Source organism: Oenanthe melanoleuca, chromosome 7 (genome assembly GCF_029582105.1).
Source record: "Oenanthe melanoleuca isolate GR-GAL-2019-014 chromosome 7, OMel1.0, whole genome shotgun sequence".
NCBI classification, from domain to species: Eukaryota; Metazoa; Chordata; class Aves; order Passeriformes; family Muscicapidae; genus Oenanthe; species Oenanthe melanoleuca.
Genome location: NC_079341.1, coordinates 18,194,605 through 18,209,629, shown reverse-complemented (window position 1 = coordinate 18,209,629; position 15,025 = coordinate 18,194,605). Strand labels below are relative to the sequence as shown.

The window sequence follows — 15,025 nt, the reverse complement described above, 5'->3', positions numbered from 1 at the left end:
TATCTTTTTTTCTTCTGGCTTAAGTTTCTCTGTAAATGAGCTCCTTATCCTTATGCTTCCCACAAAAGGCCTGGCATTGCAACATCAACTGCGTTAATTGCAAAGGGTGTTGTTTACAACTGGACATCAAAATGTTATTTAAGAATTGTTGGAACTCTTCTTAAGTAGAACATCTAGCACCATTGTAACTTCTACAATGGCTCTAAACATTGAGAAGCAGTATAGCTTCGTGGGAGTTGTGTTTGTTGGTTGGTTTGTTTTAGTTATGTTTTTCTCATTTGTGTGAAGCCTTTATCTTGATGATGGTGTTAACATCTGTTTAATCAGTGCTTTTAGTGTTTTTGTGAGCATTCTTCTTTATCAAAATTTTCAACCATGTTGAAAATAATGACCGTCTCCATTTTATCAATATGGGCAGTGACACTTGGGGCCACTTAGTATTTCCTGTTAGGAGAAAAACTGAATTCTTTTGTGATTTGCAAGATTGAGTTGCAGCTGTCTCATTCCTGTAATCCTTTATGTGGATATCGTTGCAAAGAATTCTACACAGCTCTCTGCAGTCAGTGAAAATAAAGAGAATTAAAGAAGTTTTCAGGAATGCCTTGCTAGAATGGGTTTCTGTGGTTGGTTGAGCTTTTTGGTGTTGCAGGGTTTGGGTTTTTGGATTTCTTTGCTTAATTTGGAGATTTTTCAGTTAGGAGCTGTCAGTCTGTAGATCCTTGGTGCCCATTCATGCTTACTTGGAAAAAGCAGCTTTTCTCACCAGCAGATGATCTTAAGTATTTTCTAAAACACTTGGTATCTATGCCACTACTATCTAGTCTGGGAGAAGCAAAGATAGGTACTGATAGAAATTAGTTGCTAAAGTTGATTTCGTACACTGGCAAGTTTGGTGTAGAGGGTAATCAGCTACTTCATCAGCAATTAAGACTTAGTAAAGGTTATAAGAGATTTTGTAAAGACTATCCAGTCTTAATGCCTTAATAGGCTTTTCCTGACCTTCCTCGTTTTTTTACTGATTCAAGTCTACTGGATCAGGGATGAGTGGGAAGATGTTGTCAGCAGGTCTTTGCAGCTGCTGTTGCTAGGTGGACCATGTAAATCTCTACCAGGAGAAAAATACTAACCATCAAGTTCCATCAGGTTGTATCAAGTGGCTTTAGTTATAATCTACATTCTTCTTGATAGTCCCAGGAAACTTAGGGAGGAGAGAAGCATCCCTAGTCTGGTAAGATCCTCACAGTTGAGACGAAGATGTTTTCAATTCTACCTGCAGTGAACTGCTGTGTCACTGTGTGATATTTTCACACTGTAAATATGAATACTAATTTAGAGAATGTAAAAAGGGAAATCTGGATCAAGACAGAAAATTCCATGACAGCAGTAAATGTCCTAAAATAAAGAGAGATTAGTGTATAAATACATTAGACTGTTGCAAGCAATACAAAGGCAGCTAATTCCTTAGTTTTCTTTGTTTTCATTCTGAGAGCACATTGCTCCACATTGTGGAATTGGAATTAATAACAAGAAATATCGTTTGATTTGAACTCTGGCAATCTGAGAGTTTACTTTACCAGTCAAGAAACCAGAAAAAAAACAAGTAGAAAAAAGGCAGCAAAACTTATGTAGAAATTTGGGATCACTTTGGCAAAGGTCAAACCGAGATTACGAGTGAGATCAAAACTTAAATCTGAATGCAGCTTCCTGAATCGCTCATTTTTGTCCATTGAGCACAGCATTTTTAGAATTTCTACTATTTGTCTATCAAATTGCTGTCTTTTTATGTCTTGAATTTAGTCTTTTTGCTGTGTATATCACACTAAACCTGAAAAGAGCTGTGAAATTGCCTTTGTGGGCTCCTGCTTTTTGCACTGTAACATAGCAGAATATTTTTAAGAGCTTTGCAAATATCTGTAAAATGAGTGTGCTTTATTATTAAAAACAGTAAAGAATGCAGGTGTGATGAAGTGAGATATAAAGTACTCATTATCTTTGGGGCTTGTGAGAGGAGCAATATTATCGTGCTCTCTTACAGCTTCAGTCCCAGTGCAAAGACAGTGCCTTATCCATTGAGCTGCTCTTTCGAAAGTACAGATTCCAATTGAGTTTATTGCTCCTCTCTCACAATAGATTAACTCCAAGAAGTAAAGTCTACCCAGAAGAGCAGTGACAATAACACAGTAACAATAGAGTTATTTTCATCATTTTTAGAAATGGATTAAGGAATGCTAATACAACTGAAAGCTAGTTCTGCTTATTAATCTAGATGATTCTATGAAGCGTTGTTTAAGCTTTACATGTATTCTGTGAGAACAAAGACATAAGCTGAGAGAGTTGTGACAGCAGTGCATCAGTGTAGGTAATACTCGAGCCTATGATCATGTTTTAAAACAATAATAATCTTACCCACTCAAATTTCTAAATTTTAGAATCCTGTCAAGCCCCTGATGACTTGCAGCAATAAGTTATATACTGCATCCAGACTGTGTGATTTTTATACTTATTCAAATTATCTCGATGCAGCCTGCCTTAAATATTACAAAGTTATTAGAAGAGGAGGATCATATTCAAATTCTTTCAAATTTTGTTGTTGCTGTGCTTTCTGAAAATAATATTCTTTCTACAAAAACTGGTTAAGAATGATTTTTGGTAACTGAGCTACAAGCAGGTCATGCCATTTCCCCGTACAAGGGTGGGCTGTGTGGAGAGGATTGGCTGGAAGATGGGCTGTGAGGGCAGAGGGTTTGGGGATACCTGGTGAGGTTATGGCCTCCCTTCCCACTTCTCACGAGCCTGGGCACGATTGATGTTTGTAGGCCATTGTCATGGTCATGTTTTGCTGCTAGTTGTTTATAAGCAATCCTTACATGTATTTTAAAGGTTCCAAGTAGGATGTAAGAAAATAGGAGGACATTCTGTATTTTTATGCTTATGTTTTGGAATTATGCATTCCACAAATACGTGGGAAGGGCTCTCTGGCATTCCTTTGGCTCGAGGCAGGTTTCTGCCTTGCAGCACTTGGTGCACAGTCAAATTGCCAGTTCTTGCTTTCCAGTGCTCTGGCGTTTTCCTTGGCTTTCTCCAGTACTTGGTAGTCACAGGAGGTGGGAAGTAAAGCAGTTGGAGTGGCTGTGGTGTAAAGCAGAAATAAAGCTCGGTGTGTGCCTGTGGCAGGAGCTTTTCCAAGCAGTGGGGCTGCGGCACTGCCGGCAGAGCCCTGAGAGCCGGGGGTGACTGTGCCAAGGACTGGGCTGTGCCTGGGGCCGGGCTCTGAACGCGCTGCCCTGCTCAGGAGCCCTTGCATAGGAGCCCCTGCTCAGGAGCCCTTGCATAGGAGCCCCTGCTCAGGAGCCCCTGCATAGGAGCCCCTGCTCAGGAGCCCCTGCATAGGAGCCCCTGCTCAGGAGCCGCCGGGCCTTCCTCACAGCCCAAACATGCTGTGCTGTCTGACACGGCTGCTGAAAGGCATTTCCTGGCAGTTGCAGTCCATAAATGCTACACATTTGGAGATTACAAATAAATCCTCCAGTGCTAGAATTTGATGCTTGCCTGCTTAATTTCGTATTTAGTAAAAGCTCGAGAGAGTAGCTGTTAAAGGAACAGGGGATGAATTAATTACTCTGAACAATTTTCAATTTTTTATTTTTTTTTCGTTGTGCTTAGTTGCCCATTTCTGTTTAAATCAAGGAACAGTTGGGGGGAAAAAAGCCACTCATTTTAGTGAATAGGCAGGAGGGAACGGACGGATATTTTCTTGGGTTTCATTCCAAATAAAACCATGCTTGAGGAATTTTTTTTATTATTTTGACGGAACATAAGTATATTTTCAGAGTTTTCAACTTTATCAGCAAACCAGTGTTTTGCTAAGAATCTCTTGCCAGGAGAAAAGATGACTTATTTTGTCCTCATTGAGTTTTTATTCAGAAAGCAGGTGGCAGCTATCAATTCCAATGCCATCTACAGCTCCAATTATTTTACAAACCCCAGGAGCTAATTACAGCCCTCAGGCTCTGGCAGTCAGCTGATTTCATCATGCGACTCTCTTGGCCATTGCGTACCTCTGACTAATTGTCTATTTATGGAAAATAAATTAATAGCTGCTATTTCTACTTGAAATAGAGGACCTGTGAGTGCGTAGGTTGAGCAAGGGGGTTTTAAAGAGAGGGAGAGAGATTTAGAGAGAGAGAGATGTAAAAGGATCAATTGAAAGAATAAGGGGTGGACAGGGAAGATGATGTCAGGATACTAAGAGAAAAGGTTAAAATGAAAGGGAGAAAAGAAGCAGGGTGCTAGAATATTGAACAGGAGAAAAACATGACACCAAATACCAAGATACAGTATGACAGGAAGAAAATAGTGAGCAAAATTGTGGGAAATGATATTTTAATTATTTCAGTGTAAACTTATGAAGATAAAGATTAGTTGATAAAAAGTGAAATCTGAATCCCATGCAGTCCCTGATCTAGTTGTAGCTATCCCTGCTCATTGCAGGGTGCTTGGACTAGATGACCTTTAAAGGTTCCTTCTGTCTCAAACCATCCTGTGCTTTTTGTTGCATGTACCTTTCTGAAAATGCTCTTAACCTAAATCGTGCTTGCCTTCTTGGGTGGCTTAATGGAAGGAAGGGTTAGATGTTGTCTTTATTTATGTGATCATATGATTCATAGATAAATATAAAATGTGCATTTTAATATAAAAGTACTGCAGTAAATCTCCATGAGTAATTGTGCATCCTCTGTTTGAAAAATTCTACAAGTGTTTTGCAAATGATATTTTTGATACAGTGGAAGTACAGAAGGTTTTGAAATTATGAATATCAGCAAACTCTGCCTGCAGGTTGTACAGACAAATCTCTGACATTATAAAGACTGTTGCTACTTTAGTGCAATTGATGTGTAGTCAGAAGTTTGTTGGTTTGGGGATTTTTTTGTCTAAAAGTTACCTACAAAATAACCATGTGAAGACAGAAGGAATAATGAAGCTTTTAAAGATGAAGAACAAAAGTGATCCTGCCAGAGGCCAGAACTGATAGCAATTATAGATTAAATTTCAAATATGTTGTGCACAGAACTTAACTGTGAGAGACAGGAATGAAAGCTCAAAGTATATCAGTTAAAAGTATATCAGTCACTGTTAAGAATAATTGTTTAGGAAATCACCATTTCTGGCATAAACTAGAGAGGCAAGTGAAGTGAGTGTGGAACCTTGGCAACATAACAGTGTGCTAAACAAGGTTTTTTAAACAGGCCTGTAATTAGGTACATGGAGCACCAAAACAACTGAGATCTGGTCAAAGCTTTCTAAACAGCCTTTCTCTGAAATATTTTTCTGTATGTATACATGTGTTCACTGCCTTCTATTGAAATCTTACTTCTCTTCAAATCTTTTTTAGGGACATAAATCAATCCTTAATAAAAATGTGCTTGTTAGGGTACCAGCTTATTTGGAATGATGTGACAGGCTTCTCAGAATCTTGTAAAATACATGATGGCAATTTAATGTAAAATAGTTCATATCACTGTATATAATACTCAGCAATCTGTCTTCTTCACCTTTCAGATCAGCTGTTTCACGTGTTGGCCATGCACATGCGCCTCTACAGTATAGACTCTGCATACAATCCCTGGAGAAAACTAACTCAGCCGTTGCAGGAGAAAAATTCAGAGCAAGTATTTTAATTTACCCAATATCAGTTTTACATGGTGAAAGAAACATCCTTAGAGGAACTTTGGGTAACTTTCTGTCTTAATTTAAATTCTCTGTGAGGTATGCTGATGGGCTTAACATCTAAAAATTGTATGTATGAATTTGTAAAAATATGTTTTCTGATTTCTTTTACATAAAAATCTGACAAATACCAGTTTTGAGCTAAAGTTTAAATATACCTCATGCAGGCTTAAGCACATGCAAATTTAATAGTACTGAGTAAGTGGATAGGGTGCTACTGTTCGTGATATGGATGCTCAACACAATTTACATTGAGATAAGTTGTTAGTTTATTGAAAGTTGAGTAATGATTAATAGCTGTAAATAAGTCTGATATATGTGAGAAATAATTATATTTTAGGCTAAAAGTTTTCATCAAGCTTATTATTTTTAGCAAGTTATTTACCTGAGTTTGCTTTTAAAACATGAACTTTACATACACAGGTGTGCAAGGATTAACAATTTAATAAATTGAATAAATTGAACCGTGTACTTTGTTCTGCAAGAACTCATCTCCTTACTTGACTTAAGGCCCATCACTTTTCAGATTCTGCCTTCATGACGAGGAGAAAGGTTTCTTGCCTAAAAGTATATTGATTTTTCCTCATAAGAGGAAAACAGTACATTTTTTTTTCTCTTAGCACCTTGAGCATCTTCTTCATACTAAGTTCTTCATTTTGTGTCTTACAATTCTGTCAAAAGACTGTCCTTTTAGTGCCTATCCATCTGTGTGTTTGTCAGTGTTTCTAGGAGCCTGAGGTAGAAAGCATCATGCAATTTTAAAAACTGATCTAGAATAGTGATGCCACAGTCCTAGCTGCATACTGGAAAGACTGTTAAAGCAATTGTTCTCATTTCTAGTCTAAGATTTTATTGTTCTCTTGGACCTAGGCTTCTTTTTGCACTGAACATTAGATTATTTGAGTTATTAAAGAGATTAATTTATAAACCATTAGAAGAAAAAAGCATCAAGCATTTTATAACCTAAAAACCTATGCTGTTCAGCATTCATTCAAACTGCTTTGGGGGTCTGTTTTCATGTGATTCTGATTGAGACCTAGACTGAGCAGTGGGATGATGCTAATAAATTTGGTGTGTGGTTGGCTGAGTTACATGAGGCAGAATTAAGATCATGTGTCCAGAATGGCTGTAGAACAGATCATGCACTTCTCATTTTGGCATTTGAAGGGCTTGCTGGCTTTGGAAGCAGCTGTTAACAAAGGGGACTTGCAGAGCTGATGGAGTTCACCATGCATTGGTCATGTCAAGGCTCAAGTGCAGTATCTTAGATTTCATTAGGCAATATTTTGAATCACTTAGAAATTAATGGTACTGAAGGTCTGTAATGCCTTGCTTTGCAGAAACAGTTGCATGCTGGGGATGCATTTGAGCTGTTCTTGTGTTTTCTGAACTGGTTTTCAGTATTTCATGGCAGACTTGATGATACAGGTTTGGCACAAAGTCCTAAATGGTTTGTAGGAAGTTACAACTGATATAGCATCCATTTAGCCATGAAATAATTTACTGGTGAGATTCACAGATACTTTTGAGCTGGAATATTTTTGCTCATTCCTTGGAATGTTTTTCCTTCCTTAGTCTGCAGGCACCAGACTGCTACAAAGGAGGCAACTTGAGGACATGTTTTTCATGTATAAATTGGAGCATAAAATGAGTGTAATTATACTGCAGAAATCTGAAGTGGTAGTTTGACTTGAAGACGGTATTCACAGGATTTGTGTGTATGATCTGATTGCACACTTCTTAGAGTCACGCAGTCTTTTGAGAAATACAGAATAGCAGATTTTTCAGGTACAGGAAAGAGTGCTCAGAGCAATTAGATGACACACTGCTGAAGACTGAAAAAGCTTAAGAGGATGGTAGAGAAATGATAATTTCAGATATTAGATGTGAATGGCATTCTGCCACTTTGAAGTTAACCAAGTCATCTAAATCATCAGTCTGACCTGCACATGAGACTTCAAGCAAAGACTTATGGGGAAAAAATGTCAGTGAGAGAAAAAGTTCTCTATTTTCTGACTGTGTTAATGTAATTCCAAACAATTTAACTTTAGGGAAACCATAGAAGCAAAATAACTTCAAACCAATATACTATCTTTTTCTATTTAATTTTCACTTTAAATTATTATTTGAGTTGAAAGCAGTTTTCCAGAGAAGCTAGTTTAATCTTCATTTATTTAAAAGGGTAATTTTCAAAATGGAAAGAAAAAAATCCCTGCTCACATGTAAAAATCTGTGGAATTTTTTTCTGCAAGTGCCATTACATTTTTTTCCCACCCTCATTTAATTATAGCTATTTCCTTTAAATATGCATAAATATTTACAAATAGAAGTACCCTCATCTAGAACCCACTATTTTTATCTTAGTTTTCTAAAACTTAGCTGTCATTCTTCATAAACAATGCCTTAGATTTCCTGTGTCTGGGAGAACTATCAAAGTAACTTGTACTCAAAGTAACTTGAGAGTCTCACAGAGCTGCTTCACTGTACTTCCCAAAACCACCAATTTCGTCCAGTGTCTTCTGCAGTCGTGTTTAGATCTCCTTATAGCTGAAAATGGCAACTGAAAGGAAGGATAGGAAAAAGCTCAAGCAGCCTCAGCAAGGTAAAGTAGAAATAAGGAAATCTTGAGCAAGAAGATAGCCTATCAAAAAGGGTCTAAATAATGTGAGCTGTTTGGAAGATGAGGGGGGAAAAGAAGCTAAATCTGGTGAACTGTGAATGGTTTAGTAGACGATTTCTCCTGTGCAGTTTATGTTGCAAAATTCAATGTGTGCTTGGTCCCACAGGCTGTACTTAAGCAAATTGTTCTACTAGGGACAGAACTGGTTTCAATAGTGATCAAATAAACAATATTGTGGTGCAGAGGGGGAATAATAGCTTCTGGCAGGGGGCAGGCAAGGAGCAGCTGGAGGCAATAATTACTAAACCTAGATGTGAATTTAATGGACTAGTCCAAATAGTCACACTTTCAGGAAAAACAAACATGAAATGAAAGGATATACATGATTTTTGAAATTTAAATCTCTATGAAGGCTAAAATTTTTGTGTCTTTTTCGACAGACAGAATATATGAGCAAAGAATTGATTGGTAAAACATTAAGAATCTTTGCAGTAGAAGCACTTGGAGGGCGGAACTGCATGATAAACTGAAATGCTGGGTTATTTTTACTACAGTGTTTCGCTGATGTTTCATTCTAAGCTAGATCACTTCAGAGACTGTTGATGGTGTCATACTGGGGCAACAAACTGCAGCTCAGGGATAGGACTGAGCAGCTGTGCATAGGAACCTCTTTAGTCACATCTCCATCACAGAAGCTGTTGTGAAATGGAGAAAAAACCCATAGTTTTTATGAAGATACTCTGAGACAGAGAGAGTAGGATGGTGGGATAGCAGGGTTAGTTAAGGTTTATGCAAGAGGTGGTCTATACATACACAGAACAGACAGAACTTATGCAACAGGACTTATGAGATCTATTCCATGCTACAGAAATCCTGCCTGAAACCAGCTGTCTCTCAGGGCATATGTTGCAGTACATAGGTTTTGACAGTAGTGCCAGCTTTGGAGTATTTGCTATTGGCTGTTTCTTCCTTCCCCTGCACTACAGCTCACCATCTTCTTTGGCTGTGTTGATGTAACTTGAGCAGGCTGCATGAACAAAGTCAAGCAAGGAATCCATGTTTTTACAAAGGTTAAATTGAATGAGTTTGGGAATGGGTGACAAGGGACTGCTGGGGGCACTGTGGTAAAAGAGAACAGGAGATGCCCAATGTTAGTACTGTCAGTGAATGTGTGATGAGAAACTGACCTGCTGTAAAATATTCTGTGACACAATGAAGAGCAAATATGAAATGGTGATTATATCCTAAGGTTGCAGCCAGAATAAATAGTAGAATTCTGCTTTCTTGCAGTGAATATCAGAAGCTGAGTATTAGTTTGACCTTTCTGCCATCTGGGATTTGTGGGCTTTACTTCTTACCCTGAAAATTGTGAAGAAAATATAAGTTTACCCTAGCTGATGAAGCCTTAGTTTAGGTGTACCTATATCCCCATGTCTCAAATTTTCTGTGTCTGACAGTTCAAAGAGGTGTGAGGCTCAGAACTTTTACGTTACTTACTGAATTTCTGCCTTTATAATTACTTGGAGTTAGCATCAACCAAAAACTTCTAAATGTCTCTGGTTGAGAGAAGAGGGAATGGGGAGCATAAATATAAGGAACCATCATAAGCAAAATGCTGCTTATTGCAGAGTACAACAGAATTTCCCATTTCTCTGTATCCATTCCCAAAAAGTGACTGCTCTCAGGAGGAGGATGCAGAGTTTCTTAGCTGCCATGTGATAGGCAGCCCTGGTTTTGGCACAGAGAGAGGTGCAGCCCAATTACCTTGGGCTGGAGGAGAGGTCATTTCCATAAAGAAAGCTGAGCTTTGCATTTTTCATTTTAGGCCCTGTTCATTTTGCAGTGTATAGTTTATTTTCACCACCAATTCCCTTTAAAAAATTGATTCAGCATACAACTGTTACACATCTGAATCATTTTGTATTACTTTGGCCCTGTTTGCTGTTGTACTTGCTTTCTTTTTATTAAGTGCTTCTATGGCACAAGTTTTTGTAGTCAGATTTATCAAGCTTTCATAGATGCATTGGGGATTAACAGAATGGACAATTTCCATAAAACACATTTCTAAACACGTTTTGTAATTTCAGTTTCATTGTCATAATGAAGAAGTTTCTGAGGCTCTTTAACAAATGACAGAGCAGTTTTTAAGTGCTTTATGTGCTGCAGTACTTGATGTAAGCAAAAGCAGCTTATCTAAACCCCTGACATTTAATGTAGCTTTGCTTCTCAGTTCTTATGAACTGAATAAATTAGAAAAGTAATTCAGTTGTTCCTGCATGTGCAAATGAGTTCATTTATGTGTGATGTTGCCAGTCAATTATGGTATTCTCTGTGTGTGTGTGTGTGTATATATATATATACATTTAATAATTTTGACAGTACTGGTATTTGACTTAATTGTTACATGACTATTAAACAATATTGAAACCTCTGTCAGAAAGAAGTGTTCGGCTAAATGTGACCGGAGGGAGTCAGATTTTTAAAATGTTGTTCAAAATTAAATTTTTCCTAAGTTTATATATTATTTAAGAATTAAAGATGAGAAGTAATTTAAGGGATGTCTATGGTTTTAAAGTCATTATACAATGAGGGTTGGGTTATTTTTAAATTCAGTGTTGTAGACCATAAAGTAGAACTAGCTGTAAGTAAAAGTAGAATTAGAGAGACATAGTGAGATGAGTATCTTCATGATCTGTATAAGTTTGAAAATGAAGTTTGGCAGTGTGATACAAATTTTTGCCCCCTTTGTCTTCTTTAGAATTCAATATACTGATTTTTAGAATACTTGGGTTTTGTTTAGAAGGCTCTCATATATATATATATATATATATATATATTTTTTTTTTTTTTACAGTTGTTTGAAACAATAATTTTATTGAATGATTGATTATAGCAAAAGGGTTATAGATGGTGTTTATTCTGTAGGTGTCTAGGTTCATTAATTCAAAAGGACCAGTTGGACCATGTTTTCTGTCACTTCATTTTACAAGACCAGTCAGCCATGTGACCATAAGTGCTCTTCTAATCCTTATGACTTTAATCATAATCTTTTAATCTCTTGTATGACTGCTTCCATGTGTTAAAATTTGTATCACGGATGGCTCCTGGCCATGCCTTCTGTAGAGAGATGCCTGAGTTTTCAGGAAATCAGTAACTGTGTAGTCTTATTTCAAAAGCAGGATCACGATAAACTGTTTGAATCCCCAAAGCTGCTGGAGGATACTAAAGATCCTGTGCATGCATCCACATACCACCACGTGTGGGCAGCCTTCTGCAGTACATGATTTGCAAGAGCTCAGTTTGTTCATTTGCAGCACTGGTGGCCATTGGTAGAGGACTCTGCTTTGCCTGGGAGATTGAGGGTTAGTGAACCCAGGAGTTTGCAGTGTGGCTCCTGCAGCAGAGATCTCAGCAGCACCCAAGGGCAGTAAGAACCCACACAGCTCTTTGCAGCTGTTTGGTGCAGAAGGGGAAGGCTCACAGGGGAGGGTATGCATCGTATTTTATCTCAGGTTGCTCCTGCTTGAGATCTCCATCATGCCCCATATCAAAGAGGGAAGAATGATTTTTCACCATTTGATTTTTTTTGCCTTTTGACTCAGCTGTTGAACCTGAAGAATACTGTTGGTTGGAATTTTATTGAATATTGCTACACAAATCTAGAAACTACCTCCTATCTGCAAGCATTTTCTGCTTTTTAGTGTAGGAAAACAAGCTGATATTACATCTGTAAATCTGGATAGATGAAAAGTTTGCACTATCTCTGTGCTTATTTGCTGTCTTTCTAGACATCCAGGGAGTTTAATAAAGACTATAAGACTGCATAATCCCACCTGTCATGGATGTTTGAGCCTACATTTCTTTACATGAAGGAAAGCAATAGCTTTTCAAAGCTGTTTTCCAGTAAGAGCATTCCCTGTAACATTAAATGTATTTTGGGGATTCATTATTGTTACAACCTGGTTACGTGTCTAGGTGTGAAATGCCACGCTTTGGAAAACAGTTCAATTGTTTGAATATTCCTTGACTCTCTACATAGACATAATGAGTTCAGGCAGCTTTGAATGTTTTAAAACATTTCAACAGAATCATGTACCCAAATGGTAATTTCCTCATGAGTTATTACATGAGTAACATTAAATTTTTGAATTGAGATCAGTGTTAAAATTGAGATCAGTTAGCAAATTGTCAGGTATTAGGCTTCTGTAAATTTGATATCAAATGTAATACTATTTAAAATAAATACAAAATAAAATATAAAAATGGGTTTATAGTATCAGAAGTGATTTTCTTTCGGTTTTATTTCCAGGCTGGTAAGTGAAGAACTGCCAGAAGTTCCTGTGCTTTACAGAGATGTCTCATCCCTTTTGCTTATCCAGATTTTAACCATGCCTCAACCATTGCACAGAGGTATGTTACAAAAATATGTGTATTTAAATTAGTATGTAGATGAAGCTGCTTTCATGATGGTTCTCAGGATGGTAAATCATAGCTGATCTACTCTGTATTCTAAAATAATGTTTCTGCCTTATCTACAAAAGGTGGCATTGAACAGAAGTTTTTGTTCTGAGTTGACAGGTTTATCTGTGTTCCCTGTCTTTTTACCTTATCAGTCAGCTATTCATTAAAGATACAAGAGCTGAGCAGAAACTTTAAAGTATTTCTACTGAAAGAAAAGTGTCCTTTGTTTGACCTTCATCTTTTGCTTAGAGGGACAGCTCAATACTTCAAGTTGAACTGAGTGCCTAAGGGTGAAAAATTTGAAAGACTGTAATTTAATTTGAATTTCAGAGTTTAAATTGCAGCAGTCTTATGTAAGAGTTCATATATGAAGATAATTTGTGTAATGAAACAATTTCAATAGAGACAGCATACAGTATAATTATGAATAAATATTAAATAGATATTTAAAAAGTAAAATTTTCAGTACTCAGGTCAAAACTGTTGTAAAATCTAAATTTTTTTTCTGTGTAAAAGGAACAGCTGAACCTGGTTCCTCTTGCTAATAGGTAATGTATGTTCCAGAATAGGGGTTCAGACCCTCTGGTCTCTGGCTTGATTATTAGTATTTGTGCCTTTATTTGAAAATGAGGACTAGCAAAGCAAGTATCACTTTACTGTTTCACTGACAGTGGACAGAATATCTCCTGTGGGATCTGTGTGGCAGTTTTGATATCTGTGGGATCTGTGTGGCAGTTTTGATATCTGCTGAGTTTTTTAATAGGTGAATTCAGGAACTGTTCCGCTCTTGATGCTTACACCTTAGTAGAAACTTTCCCCTTAAGAGGTGTTCTGTCCTTGGTACTGAATGTTTAAATTCAGCTGAAGTGCCTCTATGTGTATCCATTAACATTGTGGGTTTGTTTTTTCAATTCAATGTACATAAAATCATAGAATCATTTAGGTAGGGAAAGTCCTTCAGTATCATCAATCCAATTATTAAGTACATGCTTATGGGTTAATTATATCCAAAAGATTATTAGAATATGAAAATTCTAAAATAATAAAATCTTTTGCATAGGAAGACTATTGTCAAAAATGTACTTTTTTTTAACGACAGTTTAACTTAACTCTATTGGAAGGACTCAATCAAAATAGTATGATGGCAGTAAATACAAGTTTAATGAGAATAACATCTGAAATTCAGAGAAGGAAATGTTGAAGATAAAGTACAAACCAGTGATGTTTTTCTAGTCAATATGCAAGCATTGAATACCACCAATTAAGAAAGTTTGTTTTATCCTAGAAAAGAAAACATTCAATCAATAGCAAGGCATTCTGTGGAGAATCCTGTAAAATGACTCATCAGCAGCATGTTTTGTCTTTGCTCTTATGTTTATTGTATGATGCAGTTGAGAGGGAAATGGCAAGTGGGAGAAAGAAAATAAATGTATCTACTTCAAATCTGTGAAGCATTAAATTGGAAATAAATTGCGATTTATCTTCCTAATTTTTGTTTCATCAAAATGGTTAGGCAGAATGAAAAGATAGTCTTTCATAATTCTTTGTTTGGAGGTATAGAGTGGTCACAAAAATAAGTCATAACAAATTTTTTTAGAATTTCTACAATGAGTGTGTAGGTCACAGAGTCAAAATCAATATTATTCATTCTTTGTAGAGCAATGAGGTATAATTAAGGTAAAATGGGTTGTGAAATGTCATGGTAAGCACAAGGTCAGCGATAGGGGTGAACAAAATCTGTTTGACCCCATTGCTTCCTGAATTGTCTGTGCTGCTTTGCCATTGTCATGGGTGTGGGAGCTGTGGACTTGGCTGTACACTGGGATGCATTCAGGATGCCTGTGTGTGCTGACAGATATTTCCAGTATATTCCTTTAACAATAGGCTTAAGTAAGTTGCATTGTGTCCTTCATCAAATATGACATCATTTTTCAAGCTTGTACTTAAAATCCTTTTTGTTTACACCATGTTTTTTTAAAAATAGAGAGTGCTCTGTAAGAAGGACTCAAAATCTCATCTCTTGCCCTTCAGATGGCAATTGTATTAACTTTCCTATTAACTGTTAATTTTAAATTCAGACTGGGAATTGCATTAACTACCCTATTAACTGTTGGATGGGTGTTGGTATCTTTTTCAATCTGACATAGATTAAAGCAATAAAAATGTCATTACTGTTCAGCCTCTTCATTCAGAAGAGAAAATTGATCTGAACCTATG

The 15,025-nt window shown here is 36.9% G+C and overlaps 1 protein-coding gene across 1 annotated transcript in view; it reads left to right on the top strand.

Annotated features, from left to right (window-relative positions):
* Positions 1–15,025, top strand: part of UBR3 (ubiquitin protein ligase E3 component n-recognin 3) — a 79,705-nt gene that overhangs the window by 50,858 nt on the left and 13,822 nt on the right. The window contains exons 26-27 of the mRNA XM_056496449.1: positions 5,560–5,665; positions 12,657–12,757. Of these exons, the coding sequence (XP_056352424.1) occupies positions 5,560–5,665; positions 12,657–12,757 (207 nt within the window). The remainder of the gene's footprint in view (positions 1–5,559; positions 5,666–12,656; positions 12,758–15,025) is intronic.